At 40.2% G+C, this 27,120-nt stretch overlaps 1 protein-coding gene across 6 annotated transcripts in view; it reads left to right on the top strand.

The window, feature by feature from the left end:
• The first annotated feature begins 18,875 nt into the window (after positions 1 to 18,875).
• WARS2 (tryptophanyl tRNA synthetase 2, mitochondrial) overlaps positions 18,876 to 27,120 on the top strand; it is a 51,724-nt gene continuing 43,479 nt past the window's right edge. For 4 of the 6 annotated variants that reach the window (XR_014688868.1, XR_014688869.1, XR_014688870.1 and 1 more), the window contains exon 1: positions 18,876 to 18,989. Coding sequence is in view for 1 of the 6 variants with exons in the window: in XM_084507266.1 (XP_084363392.1) it covers positions 18,936 to 18,989 (54 nt within the window). In the remaining 5 variants the exon portion in view is untranslated. The remainder of the gene's footprint in view (positions 18,990 to 27,120) is intronic. The other 2 variants (XM_084507268.1, XM_084507269.1) reach the window with 2 other exon arrangements.

Here is a 27,120-nt window from a genome sequence, read left to right as displayed (position 1 = left end):
TGCAATATTACTTCTTCATTCTTATTTGATTCTTGAACCCAGACTCATACCTTGAGGATTGGCTATTCATCCTTTTCTCAGAAAAGTATCTTTTAACTCCTATTGATTTCTTTCTGATTCTGATAAACCAGCATGACTTAAAATGTGGGTGATCCATGTACAAATCAAAGGCTGCATTTCACCGTGGCCTCTGTAACAGAACTGGAAATGTGGCAAAACTAACGAGCAGGAGGCCCACAGGACACGTCAGAGTTTCCATGGCAGTGTTCACCTGGGCCATCCTGCTTGCTAGCAGAATCAGGCACGATGGCAGGGACAATGTGACAGAGAAGGCACAAGGTATGGCTGGAGTACAGTATACCTGGGAAAGCACTGACTCCCCTGAGTTTCTGCTGAGGTGGACCCTACTACTTATGTACTCCTATGGGTCATTTTTTAGGTTGTCTCTTCAGCTTGAGCCTTTCTGTTAAGTTGCCACATATGTACCCATTGTGTGACTGATAGCTGGATTTCCATCACCTGAGATGTCCTGTCACATGGCCATCATGTCTCTTCCATAAGCCTTTTGAGAGGAGGACTACAGCTGAACGGTCCATGGTTGCACATTTACCAAGAGACAAGGTAGAAGAAAGAAAACACAGTGGAGTGGACTTCAAAAGGATTAAATAGGATCTGAAGTAGCAATCAAACATAACTGTGACTTACAGCGGCTTGCGTGAGATCAAAAAAAAAAAATCACCTCCAAATCCAGGACATTTGTATCTGCACCCATCTTGTTAGGGAGGTAACTTAAACTCTTTCATATCAGCATCTTCCCAGTGAATGGATGTCATGTCCAAGACACACAAGAATTTGGGCCAAATACAGTATAATTCAGTAGAAGGGAACCTATTCCAATGTAATGCAAACATCCCTTGTACTGCGCAGCCTATCTGTGTGTACAGGATACTCCTGAGAGGCTCAGTCAGTTGTGGAAGTACCAGCCAGCATGGTTTTCTTGAAAGAGAGCACTGAAAGAATCTAAAGATAATAAAACTTTAGGATTTAAGTCTCTTGCTTCCTCCCATGACAAAAAGCTCTTCATATTACTTTTCTACCCACCCCAACACAGGAGACATTCAAAGTAAGGGTCTTCTGCTGCAGATCATACAGCCTTATCAAATGGAAAGAATCTGATCAGTATTTGTCACCCCTCCATTATGCCTAACCCTAAGTAAATTTAGACAACGTGGTGTTTAAAATGTCCATGATTCCTCAAGCCTCATGCATGATAGAATTCCTATTTCATCTAGCGCTACTGACACAGGGATGTAACAGCAGGAAACTTTCAGAAAAGAGCTAGAAATTAAGAGTATTCTTAGATCCTAAAATCATTTCCTATTAAGGTCAGGAAAAAATGAAAAAGGGTAACACTAGTCACATGGAGCAGTACTTGAAAAACACTTTTTGATTTTTGTATTCCCAAAACAATTTCCTGCAGACATGCTATCTTCCTTAGAAATTTCACATATGTAGATTACAACACAGCATGTATAAAAAAATTGTTTTTCTTTCCCAGCCCCTTTAGAAGCAGTCCCCGGATTTCCAAAAATCTATGGATCAGAGGTTGAAAACCACTGACATGAGAACACTGCACCTCATGGGGAAAAAAATGTGGATTAAAGGTACAAAAAAAAAGGTGGGACAGTCATGTAACAGACTAGTAATTACCAAGTTTGTTTTCAAATCAATGGTTGCTTTGTTTCTATGTACGTGCTCTTATTTAAACAGGAATCAGCTCAGGGAATTCAAGTGGTGTATGTTAGCCCTCATGTATGACTAGGTGGTCCAGTTATTCCCTCTTGAGTCATGGAAGACCATTAGAACAGTGATAGCTGTGCTCAGTTTTTGCATCCTTGTAACATATTTTGCTCCATGACACCTAAAGCTCAGCAAGGCTAGATTAGAAAATACTTGGAGGCTGTTTTAGCATTTTCACATTGAGGACTCTATGCTGATGTGTACATGTAAGCACCTTGAAGATGCTCTATGTGCTCTGTTTTGAGGAGAGCTCTGCACCTGCACCCATGGTCATTTGACATTAGACATTCTCAGCAGCTAACAGTCATACCCAGGAAAGTGCATTTTCCTTGCAACACTGAATACTGAGCCCCTCACCCCTTTTACTCCTATTCACTGGGAAGGCCACATTAGGGAAAACGGGCTACACTTAAAGGAGCTTTATGGAAGGAACAAAAGCATGTGGCTCTTCACAAACAGATTACCAAGATAGTAAACATCCAGCAGTGTAGAAGGAAATCTCCGCAGTCTTTAGACAGCTGTACAGATGTCATTAATGAAAAGGAAAGGAAATCTTTTCAAAGTGAAAATATGCCTAGATCTGCCCCTGTACATTAGAGAAGCAGGAGATCTGAGCATCAGTTTTTAATGAGGTAGAGCCTGAAAAGAATTCCATATATGTTAGGTGATGTAAGAAGCATTCTGTCACTGAACAAAAAGTGTTGCAACCATGCCTCACTGCATGAATCAAATTACAAGAAAAACAATAAGAATCCAAATGTGGAAGATACCTCATTGTTTAAGATTGTTAAAACAAAGCATGCACTGTTGCGTGTAAGATTGCATTGGCAATATCTGATACTGCTTTGCTGCAAACACTTCAGTATCTTGTACCTCAGCCTGTTGCATCCTCTAGGAACTGACACCTTTTGTTTATTGGCCTCAAAATGAGACAATCCATCTTAAGAAAAAAAAAAAAAAAAAAAGAAAAAAAAAGTGGAGGGCAGGTGAAACCGTTCACCCTATTTAAACATGGACATTTTGTTTCTCAATTCTGACAACGGATAAAGTATCCAATATATTGCATTGCCAGTGATGGCTCATTATAAAAGGCTGCCCTGTGTGGTTAAAAGCATAGGTGGTTGTAATGGTTGCAACAGACACAAGTCTCCAACAGGGTCTTAAATCCAATGAGACCCTCTGGAGGAACAACACTAGGAATCAAAAGTACTGAAGCCATGGCCACTGACACGGATGGAGGCTCCAGAGTTGCAGCACAGCATCCCTATGAAGAGCTGATAGTAGGTGTGCCTCACCCTCACTCATGCAAACTGCTAAGATCTCTCCTAAAGCACAGTATTAACATAGGGCAAATAAAAACCTAATTAGAGAGTTTCTCGAGGAATGGAAGGTGGAAATAGGGGCGAGCACAGGGCGTTTCTTTCATACAGACCCTGTGTACTGACCCCCAGTGGCCACCCAGAGTTCACATCCAGCATCTGACCCAGACTTCCAGTCTTACCCAGGTCCCAGAGGGAAAGCTGAACACCAAAGCTCTGTGTTGTTGCTGCAGTTCTGATAGATGTGCTGCAGTATGTCACCGAAAGCCTGACAGTCCTGTTCCCTACGGGCATCCGGTCTTCCAGCACCAGAGAGGTGAAAGGCAGCTGCCATTCGCCTCAGCAGCAGCTGGAGAAGCCACAGCAATGTGTAAAGAGTGTCAGAAGTGAAAGCCTCAGGGGCGAAGAGGGAAAGAAACGACGTCACTGTAATGGAAGCCTTTTCTACTTGTCTGTCTGTCTGTCAGCAAGGACTTCTGAGTCAATAAATACCAGTCAGAATGCACAATTCCTGCTGACCTGCAGTCCCCTCTTCATCTCTGGAGAAAATAAACATGGGTTGTGGGTGCTGAGCAGCTCTGCCTTCTTCAGAGCTTCCATTGTATTTGTGTTTGCAGTGCATCAGCCGGCAACGCTGGGCAACATTCACTCGGTAGTCCCAGGAACTTGGAGGAACTCCCCAGTTATTATGAGATTATCCCTCCATTGCAAAATAAACGGTTCTTCAGCGATTCCATCTCAGGGTTGTTCTCTCACAGATGTCTGGGTGTCAGCAGGGGTCAGGACAGGAGGGACTTGATTTTATGTATAAATCCTCTCAGTGCAAGCTGCAGTTCCCAGAACAATGCCCTTCACTGTCCAAAGCATCCATGGGAACAGGACCTTCCTCTGGAAAATCAAAACTAGGCTCTCTGTCTCAGATCTCAGCCCATGGCAGCACCCTGTATGCCTGGAGGCTGCTCCTGGGGATGCAGAAGGGAGCTCCTGGTCACTTGTGTCAGGAACAGAAACATCAGATACCATATCCCAGTGTTCCCCATTCCTCGTGAAAAGCATTGTGTTTTGGGATTCCCTGTCTTATTAGATATCTTAATATCTTAAAATCATATCTTGATAGAGCCATTGGTCCTCAGTATCAGTCACTGTTCCCAGTGTAGTTGTCAAACTACTGATTTAACAACAAAAGGCCCAGCATCCTCCATGCTTGCTATTTGCTTGGGGGGAATGCAGGGCAAGAAATGTCTTTGTTACTTAATTTACTAGCAACAGCAGTTGGCTGTCATTTTGTATTTGGTCTGGCCACCAAAAAGGGGGCGAGACATACTTCACCCATGGGCTTCACAGGTACTTGATGACAGTGGAGTGACTCAAACGCTTTCTGGATTATGTTCCACTTTCACCAAATTGGGCTGTGGTGGCAATAGATCCCTCCAGCCTTATTCTCCAGTACCATGGTGCTGCTTGCTACTAGCCTCATTCCCCATTCCCAGTTTCTAATTCCAGATTTTCTGTATTTTGTTCTTCGGGACTGTAAGCACAATAAAACAGAGACTGTTTTACACAATGCCTGGAAAACACCTAATACACTCTGATTCTCCACTGACAACTTATTCAAGCATCTTTTCTCCTTTTTCCCCTCAACTCTTCAAAATACTTACTTATAAGCTAAAAAGAATGAAAAATTGGGGTTGTTCAGCTTGGAGAAGAGAAGGTTTCCAGTACCTAAAGGGGGCCTTTACAGGAAAGCTGGAGAGGGACTCTTTATCAGGGAATGCAGTGACAGAACAAGAAGCAATGGCTTTAAACTAAACGAGGTGAGATTTAGATTAGATATAAAGAAGAATTTTTTACTTTGAGGTTCAGTGCAACGGAACAGGTTGCCCAGAGAAGCTGTGGATGCCCCATCTCTGGAGGTGTTTAAGACCAGGTTGGATGGGGCTTGGAGCAACCTAGTCTAGTGGGAAGTGTCCCTGCCCCTTCAAAGGAACTTCAAAGCTCCTTCCAATGGTCCCAAATCATTCTATGAAAGATACTTTGGTCTTGGGGAAGGTTCTGGATTATTTATTTGCTTCTTCAAATTCTGAAAAAAATCATTACTACTGGCAGTTTCAGACAGCAGAGAACAGAACAGATCTTCTTCAGAAAAGAACAAGTTATTCAAATATTCTAGCAAGTTTCAGGTCACTTGTCTTCAGAGATACATGGGGTCATTCTGAAAGCCAAGACTGCCTCAGAGTTTTCAGAATTTATTTCCCATGTTTTCATACAGAGTATTATTGTTTAAAAGGCAGTCCTGCAAGCCTGAGAAACCATCATGATGCAATCCTGAGGCTGAATTAGTATGAAGGCAAGACACAGCTCACCAAATGCCACACAGAAAGTGTCCAGAAGGTCACAAGGGTAGAGAACTGGTCTCACAGGTGATGTGCACAAGACTATGTGACATACGGTGTTCAACAGAAATTCTCACAAGAAAGGGCAGGATAGCAATTAGAAGTGGTATGAGCTGGACTTGGGGGGCACACTCTGCTCTGCTGTTTACTCGGAGACTCTGATTCCTACAGCTCTGGAGCCTACATAAAAATCAATTATTGTAAGTTATGCTATAGAAATCACAGCTTATATTTTACAAACTTTCTGGCTATTTTATCTATAGAAATAACTGAACCAGGGGTAAACTATTGTAGCATGTAGAGCTGCCTTGGAGCTGGAAACAATAGTTCTCACATCACCTTCTCCAAGTGTTTCAGTCACAGCCTCTTGAACTCATTTATTCTGCAGCATTGGAATTTGGTAGTTTCTCATAACACATAAATTCAGTATTTTACCAGTACCTGTAGTCAGGATCCCAACATCAGTTTCTGACCAGCTTGCAACCCAAACAAGTAAAAGCCAGAGAACAGGCTCTTCGTGTCAGTTGAGGCAGTCCTGGCACATGGCAGCACTGAGGCTGAGAACTGTGATCTGATAAACTGGTAAAGCCATCTACAAGTTATCTCCTTCACGGGTACATACCAGAAATAAAGTCCTGGATTATGCTTCCTGAAACAATACTTCATTAAACAGGGCCCTGACAACAGAGATAGATTGCCTGGAGACATTGTGGGGCCAAGAAAAGATAAAAGCTTTCTTAAAGAATGGTTGAAAATATTCATTGCCATATTGTGGTGATGACTATTTTCAGCAGCTATGGGCCACAGCTGCACATGTTTGTGTGAAGAAAGGAAGACAAGAATGAAAGGATTTTTTTATATCATTACAGTTTGGTCCCATCTCATTACACAAAACACAGAAGCTGTCTTAGCAAAGGATAAGGATGTGTGAATCCTCTCAGATTGGAACAGAGCTAAGGTAAATACTTGTTAATTAATTTTATTTAAGCCATTAATGAAATTCTTAATCTAACTTAATTCACGGAAGGGTAGGTTATGGCCTATATATTACACCAGGTCTATGTGCTGTAGAAATAATACTACGTTAAGAAACTATTAATGTTGCAAAGTCAAACATTCCAGTGTTAAGGTTCTTTAGCAATAAGCCTGACCTTATTTTAGGCCTATCGATGAGCTCCTTGCAGTCTTTAATCACATATCCAGTGGAACAATTTTCCACTGAATCACTGCTGTGGAACTTGTGTATTTGAGGTCTTCTTTTATACTCACTGCTCAATGGGTGGTTCATGTCTTACTTACGGCATATCAACCAAACTCTGCTCTGCATCATCAATTTTCTATGACTTTTTTTTTTTTCCTGTAATATTTAATTTTAAAATTGCCAGCTTGAACTAACTACAGAGTGGTCTATTTTAGGCAATAACCATCTGAGGTCCATGCCTCTCCCCCGTCGTGTTTCCATTCCCAGCTGTAAGTCCCCCACACTTCTTCTGAATATCAGGATTGTCCCTATGTCCTCGTTCCCAGTACTTTTGTTCCTACCTTCTGTAGTCTTGTCAGAAAGGTTCCTTCTTCTCCCATGCTCTGTCAGATGAACACTGAAAACACAACAGAAGCAGCAGTGCTGTTCATCTCCCGCGCCCTGGGACAGCACAACTGGACCATGTACCCTGCTGCTCCAGTGGGAGAGAGAAGATCCACCACTAGGTTTAAGAATACACAGACATTCTTCACAGAACGTGCGTTTCTAATGTCTTTGTGCAAAGCGGGTCTTTGTGAGGCTCATAACTTGAGTAAATGTAGGAATTTTTTCATGGAAATAGCCAAGTGCACATTCCTGATATCAGAGGGATCTCCTGCCCCAACTTCTGATACAAATTAGATAATGACTATGATTTCTTACTAGTATTTCTCCAAGGTTTTTTAATATGTACATGAGAATAAAGTCTTTGTGTGTGTGTGAAAACTCAATTAATTATTCTTTCCTCCTTTCCAAAGAAGGGAAAAAGGAACGATTCAAGGCAGAGAGATTTACTTCCAACATGGGAAATTTCATCCTAGCTACTTCAAATGTATAAAGTTCATGCATAACTGAAAACAAGGTATTATAATGATTGGCACAAATTGTCAACATACTTAATTATAAACATTTTCTTATATGTAGCAATTATTTACCTGAAAACACTTTAAGTTATTTCTTTAAATGGAAAACAAAACTCTGTTTTGCTCTCATATTGATTAAAGGGTACAGTAAAGTCTTGCAAATATTTAGTTAAAAACTTTTGATAATCCTTCTTATGTTGTATTTAAAATGTTTGGCTCAGTCTGAGCAACCTCTTCCATTGGATTCCCACAGACAGCCCATAGTCATCATAACACAGTTTTTCCCCAATATACATGACATGGATAAAAACAGTCAAGGGAGGAATTTGATATTGTCAGAAGTTTTTAAAGGCTGTAAGAATGAGCTTACCTAAGCATTGTTCAGGTTGTTTTTTTCTTTTCCAAGAAGCTTTCCTCAGACCTAAACTAAATATCAGAAATGCCTGGGTAACAGTAAGAGGTATTTGCTGGCACTGCTCAGCAGCAAAGAGACACAAACCCCATTACATGGAAACATTAATATTGAACCAGGCAGAGCAGTACAGCAGTGTGCTCAATACAAATTAACAGGGGATCATTAAAGACTCCAAGCTATCTGCATGGGGGCTTGCCTTCCTCTTCTTCTCTTGTCAGCAGCCAATCCACCTTCCCGAGCCCCATAGCTGCTCTCCCTCCAATCCTTGCCCCACTGCCATGGCACACCTTGGTCTCTACTGGGGTGGGCAGCTGGCCCTGGGAGGCATGTTGGGGCCTGACTGAGCCCATGCCATGTGGCCTCATGGAAAAAAACACTGGAGAACAACAGCAAAACATCATTTCTTGTGGTAAAAAAGGAGTGAACAACAAAACGAGCAAAATGTTAATGTATATTCTTATGGCATTGTGGTCAGGGTGAGCTCCTGCTCATTTTTTTAATCAATCCTGGCATCAGGGTTGAGGCCTGATTAGGAAAATGAATTGTCTTCTCCCCAGAAAGGGCAGAGCAGAAGGTGATTTTTCTGGCCTCGGTTGAGGTGCTTTAAAAGGGGAGCCCAAGGCTCTTTGATAGGGGAGCTGGCAGTTCTGCTGCTTTGGTGGTACCTGTTTTGTGGACAAACAAATGACCTCAGTTTCCAAGGCTGTCAATCTGGAATCCCTCGTCAACACCAAATTAATTAAAATGTCTTTAAAAAGTGAATAAAAAACATGTAAAGAGTGCTAAGCAATCCAGAAATCTGAAGCTTGAATCCCAAGATCGGATGGTGGAGAGGGAGCAGGGGGTCTCTTTCTCACCTAGGTAATGATTATACGAGCCCCATAAGGACATAGTTAAATCAAGTATTAAGAAGACTGCACTTAAGAGGGGGAAAATATGTCAATCACACTTTGCCTTTGACAAAAGGAAATTCCTTGAAACTGAGAATGGGGAGAGAGAGGGAGGGAGAGTGTCTCGTCATGTGGGTGGCCAGGAAACTGGAGGCCAGAAAAGTACGAGAGAGAGAAAGAGTAAGAGACAGGGGGGGAAAAAAACCCACCAGACTGAATTCTAATCCAAATGCTGTGAGGCGTTCACACCAGGCCTTGTGAGAATATTAACAAGGTTACAGGAGAGGGGCCTTTAGCCTCGGGAATTATTAGTGAATATGGAATTATATTTGCGCAAACACAACCAGATGCAAGCAGCTAAATGCTCTGCAGATGTGAGAGGAGACAGAGTGCGTTCCAAATGGGCAGCAGCTTCATGTGTTTTAACCCTCCGTCGTGATGCCTGGGCGCCTGCCTTAGAGGGCTAGTTTTTTTTTGAAATGGCAATGGGACAAGAGGGACACAGTCTTCTTTTTTATCAGAAATTCAAACAAGGTTACACCTTAGGGATTACTCTCTCCCAGAGCCACAAGCATCTCCTAGCTAACTGACTATCATGCTGAAGAATACATCTTCACCACATTCCTTTACATCTCCCTGTACTTTGTCTGAGATTCACTTCCTCCAAGTTTTCATTTTTCTTCCATTTGACCATGTCTTTTTCCAGAATCTCTCTCTGTCCTCCCTCCCTGCTTTTCATTGTTCTGTTCTCTCTGTTTTCATTGTCTAACTTCATCGTGGCTTGAGCAGTCAGCTAGTACTCACGACATAGCAGGCTGTTTCCATTAGAATGAGAAATTGATTACAAGAGCCAGGTATTTCTTTGAAGTAATCCTGTTTTACTACAAACAAAGTCCCGCTTCTTCAAATACAGTAAGACTGAACAAGAATCCAGTGCTTTGCTCATGATCCAGATCTGCTTGCAGTCAGTACACTGCTCAAAAAGCTTCTTTCCCTGGCTTTCTTTCAAGGCCATTGTGTATTCACCTCATTTTGTGTATCATGATTTTTGTTTTGCTCCCTCGCTGTTTCCTCCTGCTTTAGTCACTCTAATCGATCCATTCAATGTTTATTTTGGGCATGGCATCCACAGTTTAAGCTATTGCTGAACAAATGGACATCTGTTTGTTCCCTGCTTTAGCTGGTGCGCAAGGCAGCAAGCACGCCCAGCAGCCTCAGTGGGATTGATGGCTGGTTCTAAATCAGAAAGCTGCGTCTCACACCCTTCACAATATTAGGTGTATTATAGTAGTACCTCAGTTTTAGTTGAGAATGCAGCTTTGTTCTTCTAGATGAATCACTTGTTTTAAATAATTATGGTTCCTACTCTGAGAATGAAAGAATATATACTGAATCTTTAAAGATCAGCTTTATCAGTTTAAATACAAAGACACAGAAATGGCCACAGACATAATTATAAACGTTTTGATAGTCACTCTATGGCAGGGCTGAGACTTCTGCTCAAGAGGAAATTGTTTTTCTATGAGGAATAACAGAAGCAGATGACTATTCATCCTATAAAATTATAAATATGAAAGTATTTTCATATTTATTATAAATATATAATTATAAATATGAAAGTAAAGACTTGGATGCTTGTGTAAGTGGGATTTTAATAGATTATATTTTGAAATGGTCGAGTATACTAATTGTGATTTTAATGACCTAAAAAGCTTGAATTTCTATTAAATAGCATCTTGAATATTTCCATGAATCACAATGCTTGTTTTCTAAAATAATCACAACATTCCTACAGTATGGCTTGTGTTTAATTATTGATGAAGCATAACCTCAAATTTAATTATCTATAAAAATATTTTCTATCGCTGTAATTGTGTTTTCAAGGCAAGTAAAGACTCTAGAGTGAGGGCAAAATTTTTCAACTCAGGTATGTTTCACTGCTCTAGGAAAAACACAGTGTACTCTCCGTAACAGCACAATGTGTATGGGGTGATTAAAAGAAATCTGGCTATTTCAAAGACTTACTTGAATATATTCATTTGCTTAGAGATGAAAATTAATTAAAAAATCAGACATTAAAAAAACAGACCACCCATTATTAGACCTTTGCCTCCTATCTTGGTAACAGAATACACTCTAGCAACCCAGGAGTATACCAGTGAAAAGCAAAGGTGGGGAAATACATCTTCACAGATGAAATGCTTATTACTCTCTGACAAAAATTACTTCCTATTCAAATTTTCAAATAAGAATCTCTTTCTCTCAGTAGTTAAGGGGGAGTCAGATCATCAACAGGAGAGAGCAGTACTCAACCTCCCCTACAAATCAGGCTAAAACCCTCGCTAGCTCCCACATAAGTGGACCTTGTTGAAACCTTGCATGAAGACTTCATTTCACTCAGTTTTGACATTAAATTGTGGGTTGTTTTTTGCTCATTTGTTTGTTTTTATTGGTTTGTTTGCTTTTTTTCTCCTGTTGCATGTAATCCATTTCCCCCCCCAAGCAGGGCCTGGAGGCTGCTTGGTGGCCCATGGCCTCCTTCAACGTGGTTGCCACTCCCCACTGCTGTGGACCAGCAGTGAGCTGTGGCAGGCCTCAGCTGGTAGCCACGCTGAGGAGGCTCTTCTCCATTGTTCCCAACGGGGTCTGTGTTTTATGAAGCCTCACAGTATAGCCAGTCGCCATCTCCCCCAAGGGCAACGGCAGTTTCTGTTTCATGGAGAACAATGGATGATGGTGGCCAGTCTAAAAGGGAACAACTCTGCATGGGGAAAACAACAACAACAACATCGAGAAAAAGCAACAGTAAGTACGGACATTCATAATAAGCATCAGTGAGGAAAGAACCTATTATGCTAGACCCTCTCTATGGAGAAGCTGAGAGGGAGGTGGGAGACAGCATGCCAGTTTTCTGCACTGAAAGGGAGGCCAGGCACACCGTCCTTGGAGGAGTGATGGAGAGGAAAGCGGGCACAGGCTGAGGGATAACTCCAGGCTTGCCAGCAACGTGGGCAAAATCCTATTTTGCTGCTCAGAGTAGAAGGAACAGTGTCACTTTTGCTGTGGGATGCAGAAACGGTGAAGAGCTGAGGCAGAGCACTCAGGGAAAGGCTGTGAGGAGCTGAACAGCCACTGCCACTATCAACAAGAGGCTAGAAGAGCAGAAAGCAAAGGGTGCTAGAGTCTACCTCTCTCATCATTTTCTTCATTGCTCTGGTGAAACAAAGCAGCTGCAATTCCGGTGGAAGTATCCCATAAACCATAGGTGTTCTGTGTTCCCAGATGGGTGCACAATAGTCTAAGCATAGCCATGAGTATCTATGTAAACGGTAAAATAGAATAAAACAAAAAATAATGTTGGAAATCTTTATCTGGGGGTGTTAGGTAAATTGCCTTAACACAGTGGTATGATTTTTTTCAAAAGAGTTGTAAAAACTCTGCCTTTTATGTATACTTCAGTCTTTTTGGTGTTTAGAAAAACATTTCACATCGCCATATATCTGCATTGTGATGCTGTGTTTCTTTTGGTATTTTATGACAGTCTCATTTTTAAAATAAACATTAAATAATCAGTGAAGTGTATATTTAACTGTACATTGAACAGATATTAAACCACTACTAACTCAACAGGTTTTAAGCCTCTGATCTCAGTTTAGCAATTAATATTTTTATTAGTCCCATAGAAGAAAATATGAAAGCATGGCTAGTAAAGTTTGCAGATGATGCACAGCTTGATGAAAGGATAAACAGTACTGAAAAACAGACACTTACACACAGATGGGTTGTCTGGTAGGAAAGGAAATCCATACAAGCAATGTGTCTGAACAGAAATAATTTGAAGGTCACACACCTGAAAACAAAAAATTCTAAGTCTTCTACAAGCTGGGGGACTGTGGAAATCACTGGCACTGAAAATGACAGAAAGAACATGAGCTCTCAGCACAGTAGGCAACAGTAATCTGTGATATATACACATTATTTATTGTTCTATCAGTCTGTACATCTTCTGCATACTTTCTTAATAACACTTCTATTTTTTTTTCCTACTGATCATTGGAAGCAGAAAAATTACACTGAATATTGCAATAGTATGATGGCATATTTTGATGCTTACCCTGAAAAGAAGAGATTGAAAAACTCCAAAGATTCAAGAGATGCAACCCTAACTTAAAATATATGAAGCATATCTTATGATGACAGTTCTGAAAATCAGTCTATGCCATTTGCTTAAGAAAAAAAAAAATATTTTTTGATTATGGTAGGAGAGGATTTCTGAAAATAAAAAGTGTTTTAGCTTAAAAGGCAACAATGTTCTATAACCTAAAATTGTAAAGTGAAGTTACAGCAATTCAGATTGGAAATGGCTCATTTTTTAAGAACTGAAACAATTTATAAAAATATGATAGGTTTCACATCTATTACTTGTCAAAAGTGTCCAGTGACTAATGGCCAATGATTTAAATGTGAATTAGGTAATCAGATCTCTTTGTACCCCACATTCACATCTTTATGAATCTTATTACAGAAGCATGTTGAGGGATTAATTTAATTATGTAGTATCTCCTATGAGAATCTTTGACAGACATGTTAAGACCAAAAAGTGTTCACACTGTAATACATACTCTAGAAAAAGCAAGAGTTATGTCATGCTAATTGGTACTGTTCAAATAGCAGCTTGGTGATTTTCTTATTAATCTGAAGAAGCAGTTACAAAGGAGAGGTTCAGACTGTGTGAATTCCTACCTATTTCTAAATTTTCCAAAGCTGTTTGGTTATTTGTTATATTTGCCATGTTTGTTTAAAACCTTTAATTATGCTTCATTTTTTCTATTAATTATAGAAATAACAGTTGCAGTCTTAAGAGTCTTTAAAATGTTCACATGTATAGAAATATCACCATCAGCTGGGTATACCTGGATGACATTTGGCAGCTGGGGAAATGACAAGGAAAGGTAAGACCATCCTTACCAATAATGTTGCTCAAAATAAAACTCTAGTCCATAGTCTGGTACTTCATGAGATGTTATTACTCCAGGAAAGAAGAAGTGCTGTTCCTTACAAGCGTCCTCAAGGCACGAGAAGATTATGACTGAATAACCAATCCAGAAGATGATTTTATTAAACTATTTCCCAGATTTGTTTCAGTTTTGCATACAACATAACAGACCTTTGTGTACGATTGGGTGAGGGAGTTCACAAATCTAGTAAAATATTGTTTGGGTAGTATCTGCACTGAACGCATATTAATATATAACAGTTTTAATAGGACAGCATTTATGTTTGAGATAGGGAGGCCTTGAAGCACCATGTTATATATGTTTATTTATAACAACCATCTAAACCAGTAAGCTGTCTTCTTTCCAGGACTCAGTTCCTGCAGGAATATCAGATTGGAACATACTGTATATCTCGTCCCCAGGGGTTCTTGTAACACCTTTTCTGTCCTTTTCCAACTGTGTTCTTTAAAGCAGACAGATATGTGGATGATACCTCAGCACTACTTTTTTTCTTTGTGAATTCCATTGACACAGCCTTTTTTTTTTTTTTTTTTTTTTTTTATGCCTGTGGATTGCATTTAATTTCTAGAGGATAAGTGCATTCATTCTCCATTTCTATTAGTAGTCCCTAAGAACACTATCTAGACAGCAACATTTGCATATAAAACTATTTCAGATACAGAAGACAAAAGCACTGATACATTGCACCCAGAAATATGCTACGCATTTAGATATTCTATCTATAGATATCTATTCTTATCTGATAAAGAATGAGATATATCTGTGCTGGGAATAATGTCTGAAGGTCTCCTCAGACATCCAGGCTGGATTAACCACTGGAAATAACAGCAGATTTGGGTTTTCTATTTACTGTAGTAAACCAACCTTGTCTATAAACTCCTTATTGCTGCAAACTAAAGGTGTGTGTCTGGGGAGGGCAAGCTTTTCCCCTTGATGTTCCAGGACATGGAAATACAATCCTTTTTCAGACACAGATGTTTGCAATAGAAAACTTTCACTCTGCTCTCTTCTGTTTTTAATCTGCTCATGACAGGAAACACAGATTCAAAATGAATGTAAAAAACACAGCCACCATAACTGATGATAATACAAAAGAACATGTAGGAAAGATTTCTTTTTCCCAACATATTATAGGGAGAAAAGGTTTACAGATTTCAGAAGATTCTAGGTGTTTTTATTTCCAAGTGGCTACCAGGACAGTGTTTTTCCATGAACTTCACATAAAATAGTTATCTGCAATGCTATGATACTACCAACAGTTTCAGCACACAAAAGATAATACACTTCTTCATTCTCTGCCAGATCTTCAGCACATTCAAATGACTGCCCTGCCAAAGTTTCATTGAGCCAGCAAATGTATAAAAATGGTCAAAAATCCTTCCATAGCACATGTAAAGTATAAAATGAAGCTGATAAGAGTGGGATTTACCCTCTTCAGCCAGTCATGCTGCTAACATTGAGGCTCTCCAAAATGTCAAAGATGTGCTTTTAAACTATGCCAACTTACGTGTCTGAAATGAAGTTTTTTTTCTGTTCGGAAATGTAAAGGGTTGGACTGGACTCCTTCCTGTGCCTGTTCCAACTTTGTTTCTGACTGTATTCTTCAGATTCCACCCTATCTGGCCTCCTTTCTCTGCATCATCTAGTTTGCCAAAATGTCCTGTCCTTGCTTTTTTGTTCACACACTATCTTTGTAACGTCATCCTTCATTTAAAAAAGAATGTTAGGCACATGCAACGCAAATTATTGCACATGGCAATTTCTGCAACCTCATCAAATGGTGTGTCACACACTCTCTAATCTGTGTTCACTTTGCCTGTTTAGCCTATGAACTATCTGGAGCATGGGCAACCTCCTTTTGTATGCTTAAGCAATGAATGGCACAAAGAGGCTACATTTTAGACAGTACCTGAGCAATACTATAGCGAACAATGATTTGCCTAGCATCACACAAGAACTCTAGGACAAGTGGCAAGGAATAAAGCCATGTTTTCAAAATTTACGCAATTTCTTTAACCATTTGTCCTTTTTACAGTCTGTTGCCACAGCCACCAAACATTTTCTAATTTTTACTTTAAATAAGTCAAGGAGACTGTGGACAAAATCCCAAGAGGGACTATTATACATCCCTAATACTCCCTGGACCCCACTGATATTGTAGAACAACCAAGGCTGGATCCTATGCAAAGCAGTGCCTCTTAAAGGCTTTATGCAAATATAAGTTTTGTGGACTATAGCTCAGCTATGGAAGTCCTCCTGCCCCCCAAAAAAAAAGAAAGAAAGAAAAAAAAAGTTTGTGTTATGCTCCTAGCACTGTCACACATTTTCACTAAGCACTTATTTGAGCATATGTCTAAGTCTTCTCCTGAATCATTTTATGTCTACTGTCTGCAGGTTTTTCCTTGATTTTTCAGTATTTTTTTCTAAGCGTGGACACCCAAAGTGGACTTAGATTTATTGATGGATACTCCGGTACTAAAAAATCACTTTTCAACATTTCAGCAAGAGGATTGCACTAGAAATAGAGTTGTTTGTCAAACACAAACTCCAGATCTTTCACAAAACTTGTGTGTCCCAGGAGACACTCACTAGCCTGAAATATATGGTCTTAAACTTTTGTTTTTAAGTCAAGTTGGAGATATTAAAAACAGAGAACAGACATGGTTATATTTTGACTGAGGTCTGGTTCATGTGCACCTGCTACTGATATTTTCCTAATCTGGGCTCCATAACAGATTCTTCACATCTAAACAGCCTTGGGTGGATTCACAATATATATTGGAGTAATATTAGCAGGGAAAATTGTCTAGGAATCATCGATGAGAAAGGTTGGAAGAGTTTTGGCTGTAGTGAGAGATTTTAGAGGGCAATAAATATGATCAGTGAATCTTTTTCCTCCCCTAATTTGACCTTCTCTCAAGATGCAAGCTGTCTTTTGTCATTCTCTGGGATTTTTAAGCCAACCTCTTTCTCTTCTCACCCTTCTCATACATTCACATCTCTCTCCCTCTCTGTCTGCAGCAAGAATATCCCATGCTTCTTCTTCTGTGCCTGCTAGATTTCTGCTGTAGTAGTGGTCTCTTCTTTTGTTAAAGTGCTTTTGTAAACAAGTAAGTGGCAATTTTTCATTTTGTTCAGCTTGAGTTAGGGTTCAACAAAGACTTCAAAGTAATAATTCAGACTCTTCTGGTTGAAGGGAAAAAAACAACGTGAATTCAGGCTTTTACTCCAGTTTCATTTTGATTTTAAAATATGTTTTGTTTTAATACACTCTGGTTATCAGAATAAACTAAGTGATAGCTACGTTTTTTGTGCTATTTACAAGTCTGTCAGTATTTGTGTCAAGAGCATATTTCAGGTATCAATTATTCACCATCTATATTCTAGATCACTAGTAACAGTACTAAGTAGGGTAAAGCATGGGTTACTGTAGAAGTCTACTAGAAAGTCTCTGAATTCAAATTTGAAAAGTACTTTTTGAGAGTTGTCCAGTAATCAACCCTTAGTCCCATTTAATGTGTATTTCTCTGATAAGTTTAATTAGAATCCTCTGTGGTACTATGTCAAAAATACTTAAAAATTCTAAGAAGTATTGCTTTTGTACTGTTACACTTACTAATTCAAATTCTAATAGCATTGAAAATGAACACTAATACTTTTGACATAACATCAATACCTTCATTCCTAAGTTTGCAATCACTGAAACACACATAGCTTTTCGCTTCATCATTTTGTCTGAAATCAAGGTCTGACTTAATGGTTTATAATAACATCATAATATTCATATTTAGTATTTGCTGCAAAGCTTTCTCCTTGCTAATTCCATACTGGAAAAGGGCTTGTTTTTAAACTCTTCACAAGTGAGGAATGGCCTACATTTCCTTGTCACGTCATCTCAACTTTCTTTACATCTTTTGAAGCTAGGTTTATATTCCACTTCTCTCTTTAGCACCCCTCTCTTCACCTTATTATTTTGAGACAGCCCTACCTGCTTTGATTACTCTCCAATGGAATGAAGTTCTGGTCAGGAGACAGAGGCTAAGGCATCCATACATCCCTCCCACTGCCTGGATTGTTCCCCAATGCTTCACTCAAAGCATGTCTTCAGTCTCACTTCAGTGGTTCAGCCACAAGCTTGTCTAATACTTTTTTGCTTGTTTTGGCCTTAGGACAGGAAAATCTCAAAAAAATATCCTCTGGTCTTTTCTATTTTTCAGCTTCTTCTCTGATGTCTCCTACAATTCAAGCAGTTTCATGTGATTTTCTCAAAAACAGGCTGACATTTTTGCTGAAACCAAAAGCTAAACAAAATGTCTGAGGAAGACGGACATTGTACAGAGGAAGTTTTCAGCTCGAATTATGACCAACATTCATAGCGATGATACAAACGATGAAAAGAAAATTACACGTATGGTTTTTGGACTCAGATTTCTCACTAACCTTGCAATTTTTTACGGTTTTAGAGTCTGGGGAGCTAAATAGAGGTTAGGGTCCAATGTTGTAAGCAGTGTAAACTGTAAAAAATGTTATTTATTGTTATTGCTATTAACTGATGCATCCAAGGGGAAACGGTTATACAAATGTATGGTGCTTTTAACTATTGAGAACACTTCAGGATTTTGCAGTTAGGGACTGTAAAGCAGTGGGAAACGTTGCCTGCGGTAAGGTTTGGGCTCATCTTGCCCAGCACCGAGCTGGCTGCTGGGAATAACCACCTGTGTGCTGAGTGGTGTCACTGCATTTGCACAGAGGTACCCGGGCCGGCCATAACCCCACCTCAGCGGCCCGTTAACCGCCCCTAGCCCAGCCGTTGCCATGGCTGCTGCCTCCCCCCACCCCCGCTGGGCGGTGCCCGGCCACCACGTGACCGCCCGAGCACTGCCCACACCCCGAAGCGCCACTGTGGGGCGCTGCGCGCATGCGCCGGCGCTTCCGGGCTTGTGCCCTCGTTCTCTCCTCCCCCTCCCCGTTCCCCCCCTCCCCCCCCCGTCCCAGCCATGGCGACACCGGGGGGGCTGATCCGGGCCGCGCGCCGCGGGACCCTCGCCCAGGTAACGGCACCGGGACGGGCGCGGGGCCCTCCGCGGCCTCTCGGGCTCGGGCCTGCCCAATCGCCAGGCTGCCCGTACCCACCCGCAGCGGCCGCGGCCGGCTCTGCGCATGCGCAGGGGCGGGGCGAGGCGGTGGGTGCTCCTCCGGGCGGCTCCGGCCGGCACTGCTCGCCTCGAGCGCTGGGTTCCGGGGGGGCTGTGAGGTCCCCCTGCAGAAGGCAAATAATCGTGTGTGACCGTGGGGCTGCCCACAGGCTGCACAGAGCTGGGGGTGCCCCAGCCCTGGAGGTGCTCAGGGCCAGGCTGGATGGGGCTTTGGGCAGCCTGGGCTGGTGGGAGCTGTCCCTGCCCATGGCAGAGGGGTTGGAACTGGATGGGCTTTAAGGTCCCTTCCAACCTAAACCGTTCTGTAATGCCATGAATCTATCATAATAAATCATTGTTTTCATAGCGAGGCAGTTGGCTTTTTCATGAAAATCATGGTCACGTTTATATATCATCTAAATCTGAAATGATATTCTATGTTTCTATAGTGGAGCAATTCATCTAGAATGGGTGTCAGCGCAGACAACCTGCATCTCAGGGTGCCCAGGGGGAGAAGTGAAAGGTCAAATACCACTTCCAATTTCTCACTGATCCTGCTGGCTGTGACCTTGCAGCAACTGTATTCCCCTCCATCACAAAGTTGTTCTGAAAATTTCAATCCAAAAAAATACACTAATATGAAAAAAAAAAAATCTTTACATATCGTTAAGTTTTGGTAAGTTTCAAGTTGCAGGGATGTTTGGATTATTTCAGAACTAGGATTTTGAAGGTTAAATTTAAGAAATGAGGTCACATCTCAGTTTCTTGTCAACACAGTTCATAGCATGCAAATGACCATGATGCCCTGTTTTGAAAGGAGCACTCTGTTGAGGAGAGCGAGTGGGAGGGAAAGAGGAAGAATCTGTTATCCCATAGAAAACTTTAATAAGTGATATTTCACGTAATAATTGTAAAATTCCTACTAGATATTATTATGGGGCAGGTGTAAGGTGTCCATTTACATTTTATTTTTCTTTGTTTTGGAATTAATTTTGTGTATAAGACTATTCTGAATGTTAACCATATGGAAGACCTGAAGGGTCTTGACATGTCATACTCAATAAGCTTGTTAGGTATTTCCATTCCTTTAGGTGCTTTGATTTCATTTCATCGATGTGTACCTAAGTCATCCTAGGTTTATAACCCTTCATGTTTTGAACAATTACATTGTCCCTGTAATACATTTGCCAAAGCAAGCAACATGCAGATCTTGCAAAGATGCGACAAACAACTTCTAATTTTTAGAACAAGAACTGCAAAATTTATCAAAAGTAGTAAAAAGGTTTGTACATGCCTGTCTTTTCAGCTACTCACTGTAGCTCTTTGGGTTCCAATCAGTATCCTAACAGGTAATTTCCCCTGCCTTCATGCCTCTTGAAAAGGTTGTTCTATTCTGCATAGTAGACAAATCTGCTCTGAGTAGACTTGGCTTTGTTACGTCTTAATATTCTCTCTGACTTGAACTTATTTGCCAGGTTAAAGTTGCCCATTAGGTCAAGATTACTCATCAGGTGCTTTGTCACGTCTTTACTCTTACCTGTTTTCCTTTAGATGTGCTGTGTATGTGAGAATGTAATTCCTTCCTATTATTCTATACATGTTTTTAATTTAAAAACCAAGAAGCTCAAAGTTAGTATTATGTAACTTCTTACTACTTCTTACTGTACTCCCACACTCCCACAGACAATAGTGGTAATTTGAATTGTTTTTTTTTTGTTTTGTTTTCAAATTTGCAAGTCCAATATGTCGTGGGCTTTTGTCACTTTCACTTTAAGTGCCCTCTTATGGCTACCTACTAAGAATTGCACTCTAATGTGAAGAAAAAAAAACTGGCTTCCTAATTTATTCCTATTGCTGTTCCTATTGCCAGACTGCACTTTGGTGTAGTTCAACTATTACGTCAGACAGCTTGGAATGGGTCGATCATTTATTTGCTGTGTGCTAATGCAAAAGATTCAAATTTCAAGCTGGAAATGTGTTTGTCTTCAAGCTTCAGTCATATGTACTTTTTGGACCCTAAAAGACTTGATATTTTAAGCATTCAATAATGTAGTCATTGTTATTAGAAGATGCAATTTCTGTGATTTCAGCTGTGCTTCACTGGAGTAAACAGTTCATCATTAGGCTGGATTTATCCTGCTGTGTAAAAGTTCCTGGTGTTGTAAGTATTTTTACTACACGACTGGAACATGTAAACACAATATACATCGTTAAGAAGAAAGTAACATTTTGTTGGAGAGGTTAATTATATTCTGTGGATCTTGACTTTTAAGACCTTACTTTCGTACTCCTTGACTTACTGCTCATCAGTGGTCTGTAAGCCAGGGTTATGGGAAATCATTTCATCAAGTTTTTTTCTTTGATCATAGAGTCTTAAAGATGGCAACTAGCAGGTACAACAGGGAATTACTAATAATATTATGAGAAATCCAACTATAGCCTAAAGTATCAGTAGGAAAATGCAATGTAAGGTAAGTCAGTTGGTGTCTGACTTGATAAAATATGAATTAGCAGAGTTTTAGTCCTGTCAGCAAAGGGCATTCTTAACCACAACAGGACATTCTTAACCACAACAGCTACTGATGAAAAAATCTGAGTATGTGAATGAGGTGAACTTATGAACTATATGTAGTTAGGTGACTGGGGAAGAAAATCTTACCTGTCAGCAGTACTACCAATGTCTGTGACTAACTGCCAAGCATTTTTGTACCGGTGTGAACTTAAGCTCTTGGACAGGATATTTCTTTTCTCCTTTACACCTCAAAATGGACTTATGATTTGGTCAAAGAGAAGTCTAGACAGCATTGTATGTGTCCCCTTCAGACTCTGCTTTGTTCAGATCTACATCACTGTTGCTATATAGTATGTTTCAGACACACTTTACTGTTTATGTTGTCTTAGTTAAGTAGAAGAATTATGAGGTCTTGCTTTTGGTTATTGGTTCTCATGCACCACTAGCTGGTTTTCCAGGTACCCAGGTAGAATCCATACAATCATAGAATTGTTCGGGTTGGAAGGGACCTTAAAGATTGCCTAATTACAACTCCCCTGCCATAGGCAGGGACACTTCCCGCTAGACCAGGTTGCTCAAAGTCCCATCCAGCCTGGCCTTGAATACTTTCAGGGAGGGGGTATCCACAGCTTTTCTGGGCAACCTGTTCCAGTGCCTCACCACCCTCACATTGAAGAATTTCATCCTTTAGCCTAAAAGCCTACTTTTACATGTTATTGGCCTTCTGGAAGATATCAGGAGCCTTTAGCACCATTTTTCTGTTCTAATAGCCAGGCAGTTATCACTTATTTATAAGAATACTGTAATACCTCTGTGGTTTTTCTTTCTGAGAGCATCTTTTATAGAAAACACTAACTTTTCATTTTGCTTCTTTTTCTCCTACCCTGACATTCCCTCTTCTATGCATAAGCCTTCCCTGGCCTTCACATATGATCTGTTGCAGAGGTGGTATTGTCTCTGGTAACCTGTGTGCTTTGATATCCTACAACCTCCATCTCTTACCAACTTTAGCAGCATTCTGCTTCGCTGGAAAGTGGATTTTCTTTTAGCTTTCAGTGATACAGAACTACTTCTTATAGCCACAAGGGATGTCTTATTTTAATACAAAATACTTTCATCTTTGGTATTAGAATTCAGCCCTTTTTATTTTTTTCCTTGTAATCAAATTTGGATTAGCTATAACAAAACTCAGGACAGTGAGTCTGTCAGGCACTGTCCAGGTCATACAGAGAAAAGATTGATTTGAGTCCAGCAGTCCCAAGGGTGCTGCTCCTGCCTCTTTTAGAGTGCTGCACAGAAAACATCCCCGGTGAATGTTTAGTCAGGACCATCGCAAAAACGACCTTCAAATCCAAGGAATCTTAGCCAATGTGTTGGTAAACTCAGCAGCTCAGTTAGGAGTGTACCTGTACCTTTACATGAGTTAATAGCCAAAAATATGCCACAGGATAAATCCATTTCCCTAGCTTGCTTTTTGGTCACAGTTTGTGACCAAAGACGGTGCTAAAATCAAGGTGCACTTACTGTTTCTTCCTCTGCTGTGGCAGCTTCCAGAGGCCAAGGTTAGACTCCTTAGTCGGGCATGCTTTGCTCTTAAGAAGTCCGTGTTTGCTATTGTTTTTTTTCCCTCTAGTTATGTTCCAGGGAATTACAAAAAATGGGTTTTGTTCACTGAGAATTTATGCTAAGCAGACTACCTTCCAGGCTGCCTCTTTTATCATCGCTTGTATTTTTGGAGACAGGAATGACATTTGTCCTTCTTTGGTCTCCTGATACTTTGTTAGGCCTCTGTGAACGCCAGCATTCTTAGTACTTTAAAAGATCTTCAAACTGGTTGGTGTTGATGAAATATGATTCATTTTTTGATGAACTATTGTTCTTTCTGTATTCAGGCCACCTGATCACTCCATTGTTACTGTGCTGGTTATGTTAACGATTGGTCATGTTTCATATTTTTTTAATGAAGATTGCTGTGAAAAAGGCATCAAAGATAAAAATTGAAGGGTTGTTTTAGAGAGAACCGCTAAAATGCATTTTCCCAAATTGCAAATTTAATCTTGAATATTTTTAGCTATAGTTACTGTATGAGTTAGGGAGAAAGGTGGTAACTGAAAGAACCAGGCTCTAATCCTTACAAATGTCAAAGGCTGGAGTTAAAACTATAGTGGAAGCTAGAGCTCAATGCTTAATATCATTCAGCTTTTTTATAAATGAAATGCAAACTCTTTAAAGGAGACCATGTTCCCATCTTGAATTTGTTGCTGTTACATAGGGATCACTTTGTTAATCATTAATGAAATTAGTCCCCAGATGCATGTAACAAGCTGTGGTTGTACACAGGTTACTGCAGCAGGTCAACTTCAGAACGACCATCCAGGCACTCATGTACTGAGATGAGCAAAGAGTTTAAGTGCCTGCCTTGGATTTATGATTGTGGTAGTCCCTGGTGTAGCATCTCTTTCTTCTAGGGAGCATGAAGGTTGGAGGCAGCAAAGTGCTCTTAACTGAGAAAAAAGCTGGAAATCCAAATGCCTATTTGATAGCAAAAACCTGTGCCATGTCCTGGTGTCCAGTATGTTCAATATGTTGTAATTTACAGGACCTTTAGGAAAGATCTAAGAGACATGAGAAGTACCTTCCAAATTGGAGTGGCTTCTATGTGGATTCATGCACAGAAATTGATACTGAATTTATATATTTAATTTCTCATTTTCTTAAATGTTAGCTTTTTGGCTATTGCTGATGGGCATAGGTGCTCATGGTTCAGTTACCCAACTGCTCCAGGAATCAATTGGATTTAGCAACATGTTCCAGCCTCTGGATTAAAACTTTAGCATATTTTATCCAGTTTGGAAATTAATGAATTCTTTCCTAATCAGTAATTTGTTTTATTTTGAATCACAAAGTAATTTGCATGTAGGAAATATGCCTTATCTTTTAGATAGTATTGAAGGTGTTCTCTGTGCCAGAATGAAACCATTATCTTGTGTACCATTTTCGAAGGTGAAAGGAAGTTAGTATGCAGTGAGAATATATATTTCTCGAGTCTTCACTGGGTTTGGGAGCACTCAAATTTCCACACAGATTTATTAGAATTTCCACTTGGAGAGAGACTTCCCCTAATCTGCATTACTTAGGGCTTCGTCTGTAGCAAATTTTGGCCACTGTTGTAGCTACACAAGAGAGAGCCCCCCATTGTAGACAGAAATGAAGCATCTTTGAGGCGTGAACTGGCCCTATTCATTTCCATAATGGAGTTCTAACAATAAAGTCTGGCAAATGTAGACTGTTTTAGCAGGAAACAGCCCTTTATTCTGGCATCTTGGCAGGGCTTGGGTAGAGTCCCACCATTCTTTCCCCCTCTGGCCCTTGCTTTTAGTCGCTTGGCTGAGCCTGTTTTTTTCTCTTGAGAGACTTCTGTTTTTATTAACTTGTTTTTGTAGAGTGAGTTTAATGAAAGATGCTACACTGGCAGTCCTGGATGTTGAATTTCTGTGTACATTTCTGTGGTGCATATATTGGACAAACGTATCATGAATTGTGCAGTCTGTAGTGGATCACCTCTGTCTCTAGACTGTAGACCGGGGGTCTTGTTTTAATGCCGTTTCTTTGGCAGATAGAATTTCCATTTACTAATACGGCAAGTGCTATTCTAGACCTTCAACAATTACTTTTTCCATGACACAAGTTGTGGTTTATCCTGGGACTCCAGGGTTAGATGAACAAGCATTTTATGGAGTTGACTCAAATTACAGTAGAATCAGAAGCTGAAGTGAAGAAAACCCCTAAACTTTAAGTCAGTTATGTCACCTTAGATCATTTGTTTTTTGAGCTCTGCTGAGTTTGTAAGTAGTGAATTGAAATTGTTTTCCTTCTGGTTATTTGAGCCGTTAACTGTTAGTAACTGCAGCAATACCATTCTTAGAGTCCCCTGCTTGGACGACTCTTGTAGGAAATCTTATCACTTTGTGTTGTATCAAGCAAATCCATTTCATCTACTGGACTCAATTCAATGCATTTTTGTCCCCAGAGTTGTCTACCTTGAGAGTATATCGAACTTCTTACTACAAGGGGAAGAAAGGAGGGGAATTATATATATGGTTGCTACCAGAAATCAAATGTCTGTTTTTAACTTTTAACCTCAAGGGCTTTTTTTTTTAATTATGCTAGGGCTTGCTTCCACTGCATGGAGCTGTCACAAGCATTGCAAAGGTGAAGTTGATCCAAGTGTTTCAGTGATATCTGCACGATGTCTGAATAAAGAATTTGAGTTGTGTGCAGGGACCACTAATAGGGGGTTCCTCAGTTTTCGTGGTGTTGCACGTAGGTCATGTTACAAACCACTACCCAGGATATTGATGTTTTTTTTTTTTCATAACCAGGCAGATAAAACCCTGTAATGCTCCATTTGTATTTAGATAGCACTTCTATTACTGTACAGAATAGAATTGTTTTGTTTACATTAACTAGTTTATAGATGAGGGGTTTGCAGCCTTATAGTACACATTAGAAGGTAACGTAAGTGCTTCTTATTGAGCTTTCAAAGGGGGGTAATCCTACCTAGGTGTGTGTCAATATTTCAGTTCCTGTGCAGAAAGATCCCAAGGGTAAGTAGTGAATAAGCTTCCGTTTCTGAGGCTCAAAGCTCCTGTATAATGCTTCTAATTCCCAGAAGTATGCAGAAGCTAAAGTGAGATGAGATTGTATATGTACTTCCACTCTGACAGATGGAGTATTAAAATGTGGTTCTGAATCCAATCAGTACATTCTTCTTACTGTTGTTTCTGGTCACATGCTCTCAGTGACAATCAAATGTCGTTATACCTTGGTCTTCATAGCATTCTCCCAACAATCTGGATGTTGAGCTGTTGATCTCATTTAGAAAGTTACTGGCCAGCTTTCAGAAAACTTGAGTTGCTAGCATCTTCACAGCTTCTAAGGTCACCACCATCTTTTTCCTTTTGCCAGGTGTGTAGTTCTGACTTTGACATCTGCCATGTAGCTCTGCCTTGAAAAAGATATTTCAACATTTCTGTGTTAATAAGATTTCAGGCTTCCAAATTATCTCAGGAGTGATGATTTGGTCCAAATGACCAAAGGTTCACATAGCGACTATTTCTGTCACTTGCTTTCATGCTCACAGATACTCTAATATCACTGTCCTTTGGCAGTGAGGTTGCTAAATAGCCTGTTTTGAGCTTATCCAACAGCAGAAACAGTTCTTTTGAGGGATTCTTCCTTAATCCTAGAAGGTCTCATGGGCATTCCCTTTTCTGCTTACCGGCATTGCTTTTTACATTAACATCAGCAAAGAATTATGGGCAGCTACAAACTTTTGATGACAGAAACACATTATTCTATCCTTCCTAAATATAATCTTTTTATAGCCACATCAAAGTTTCTTTCAAAGGTGGTCTTCTGACTTCTACTTGAATTGGGTTATCCATTTGCAAATATTTTTCTTGAAATCACATACTTGCCAAGATGTGGAAAGACTTTACTTAATAGGCATCCATAGGGTGCTTTCCTTTTGCA

The sequence above is a fragment of the Aythya ferina genome, assembly GCF_964211825.1.
Source record: "Aythya ferina genome assembly, chromosome: 1".
NCBI classification, from domain to species: Eukaryota; Metazoa; Chordata; class Aves; order Anseriformes; family Anatidae; genus Aythya; species Aythya ferina.
The sequence above is the reverse complement of the archived record's forward strand: the minus strand, read 5'-3'. Positions and strand labels throughout refer to the sequence as shown.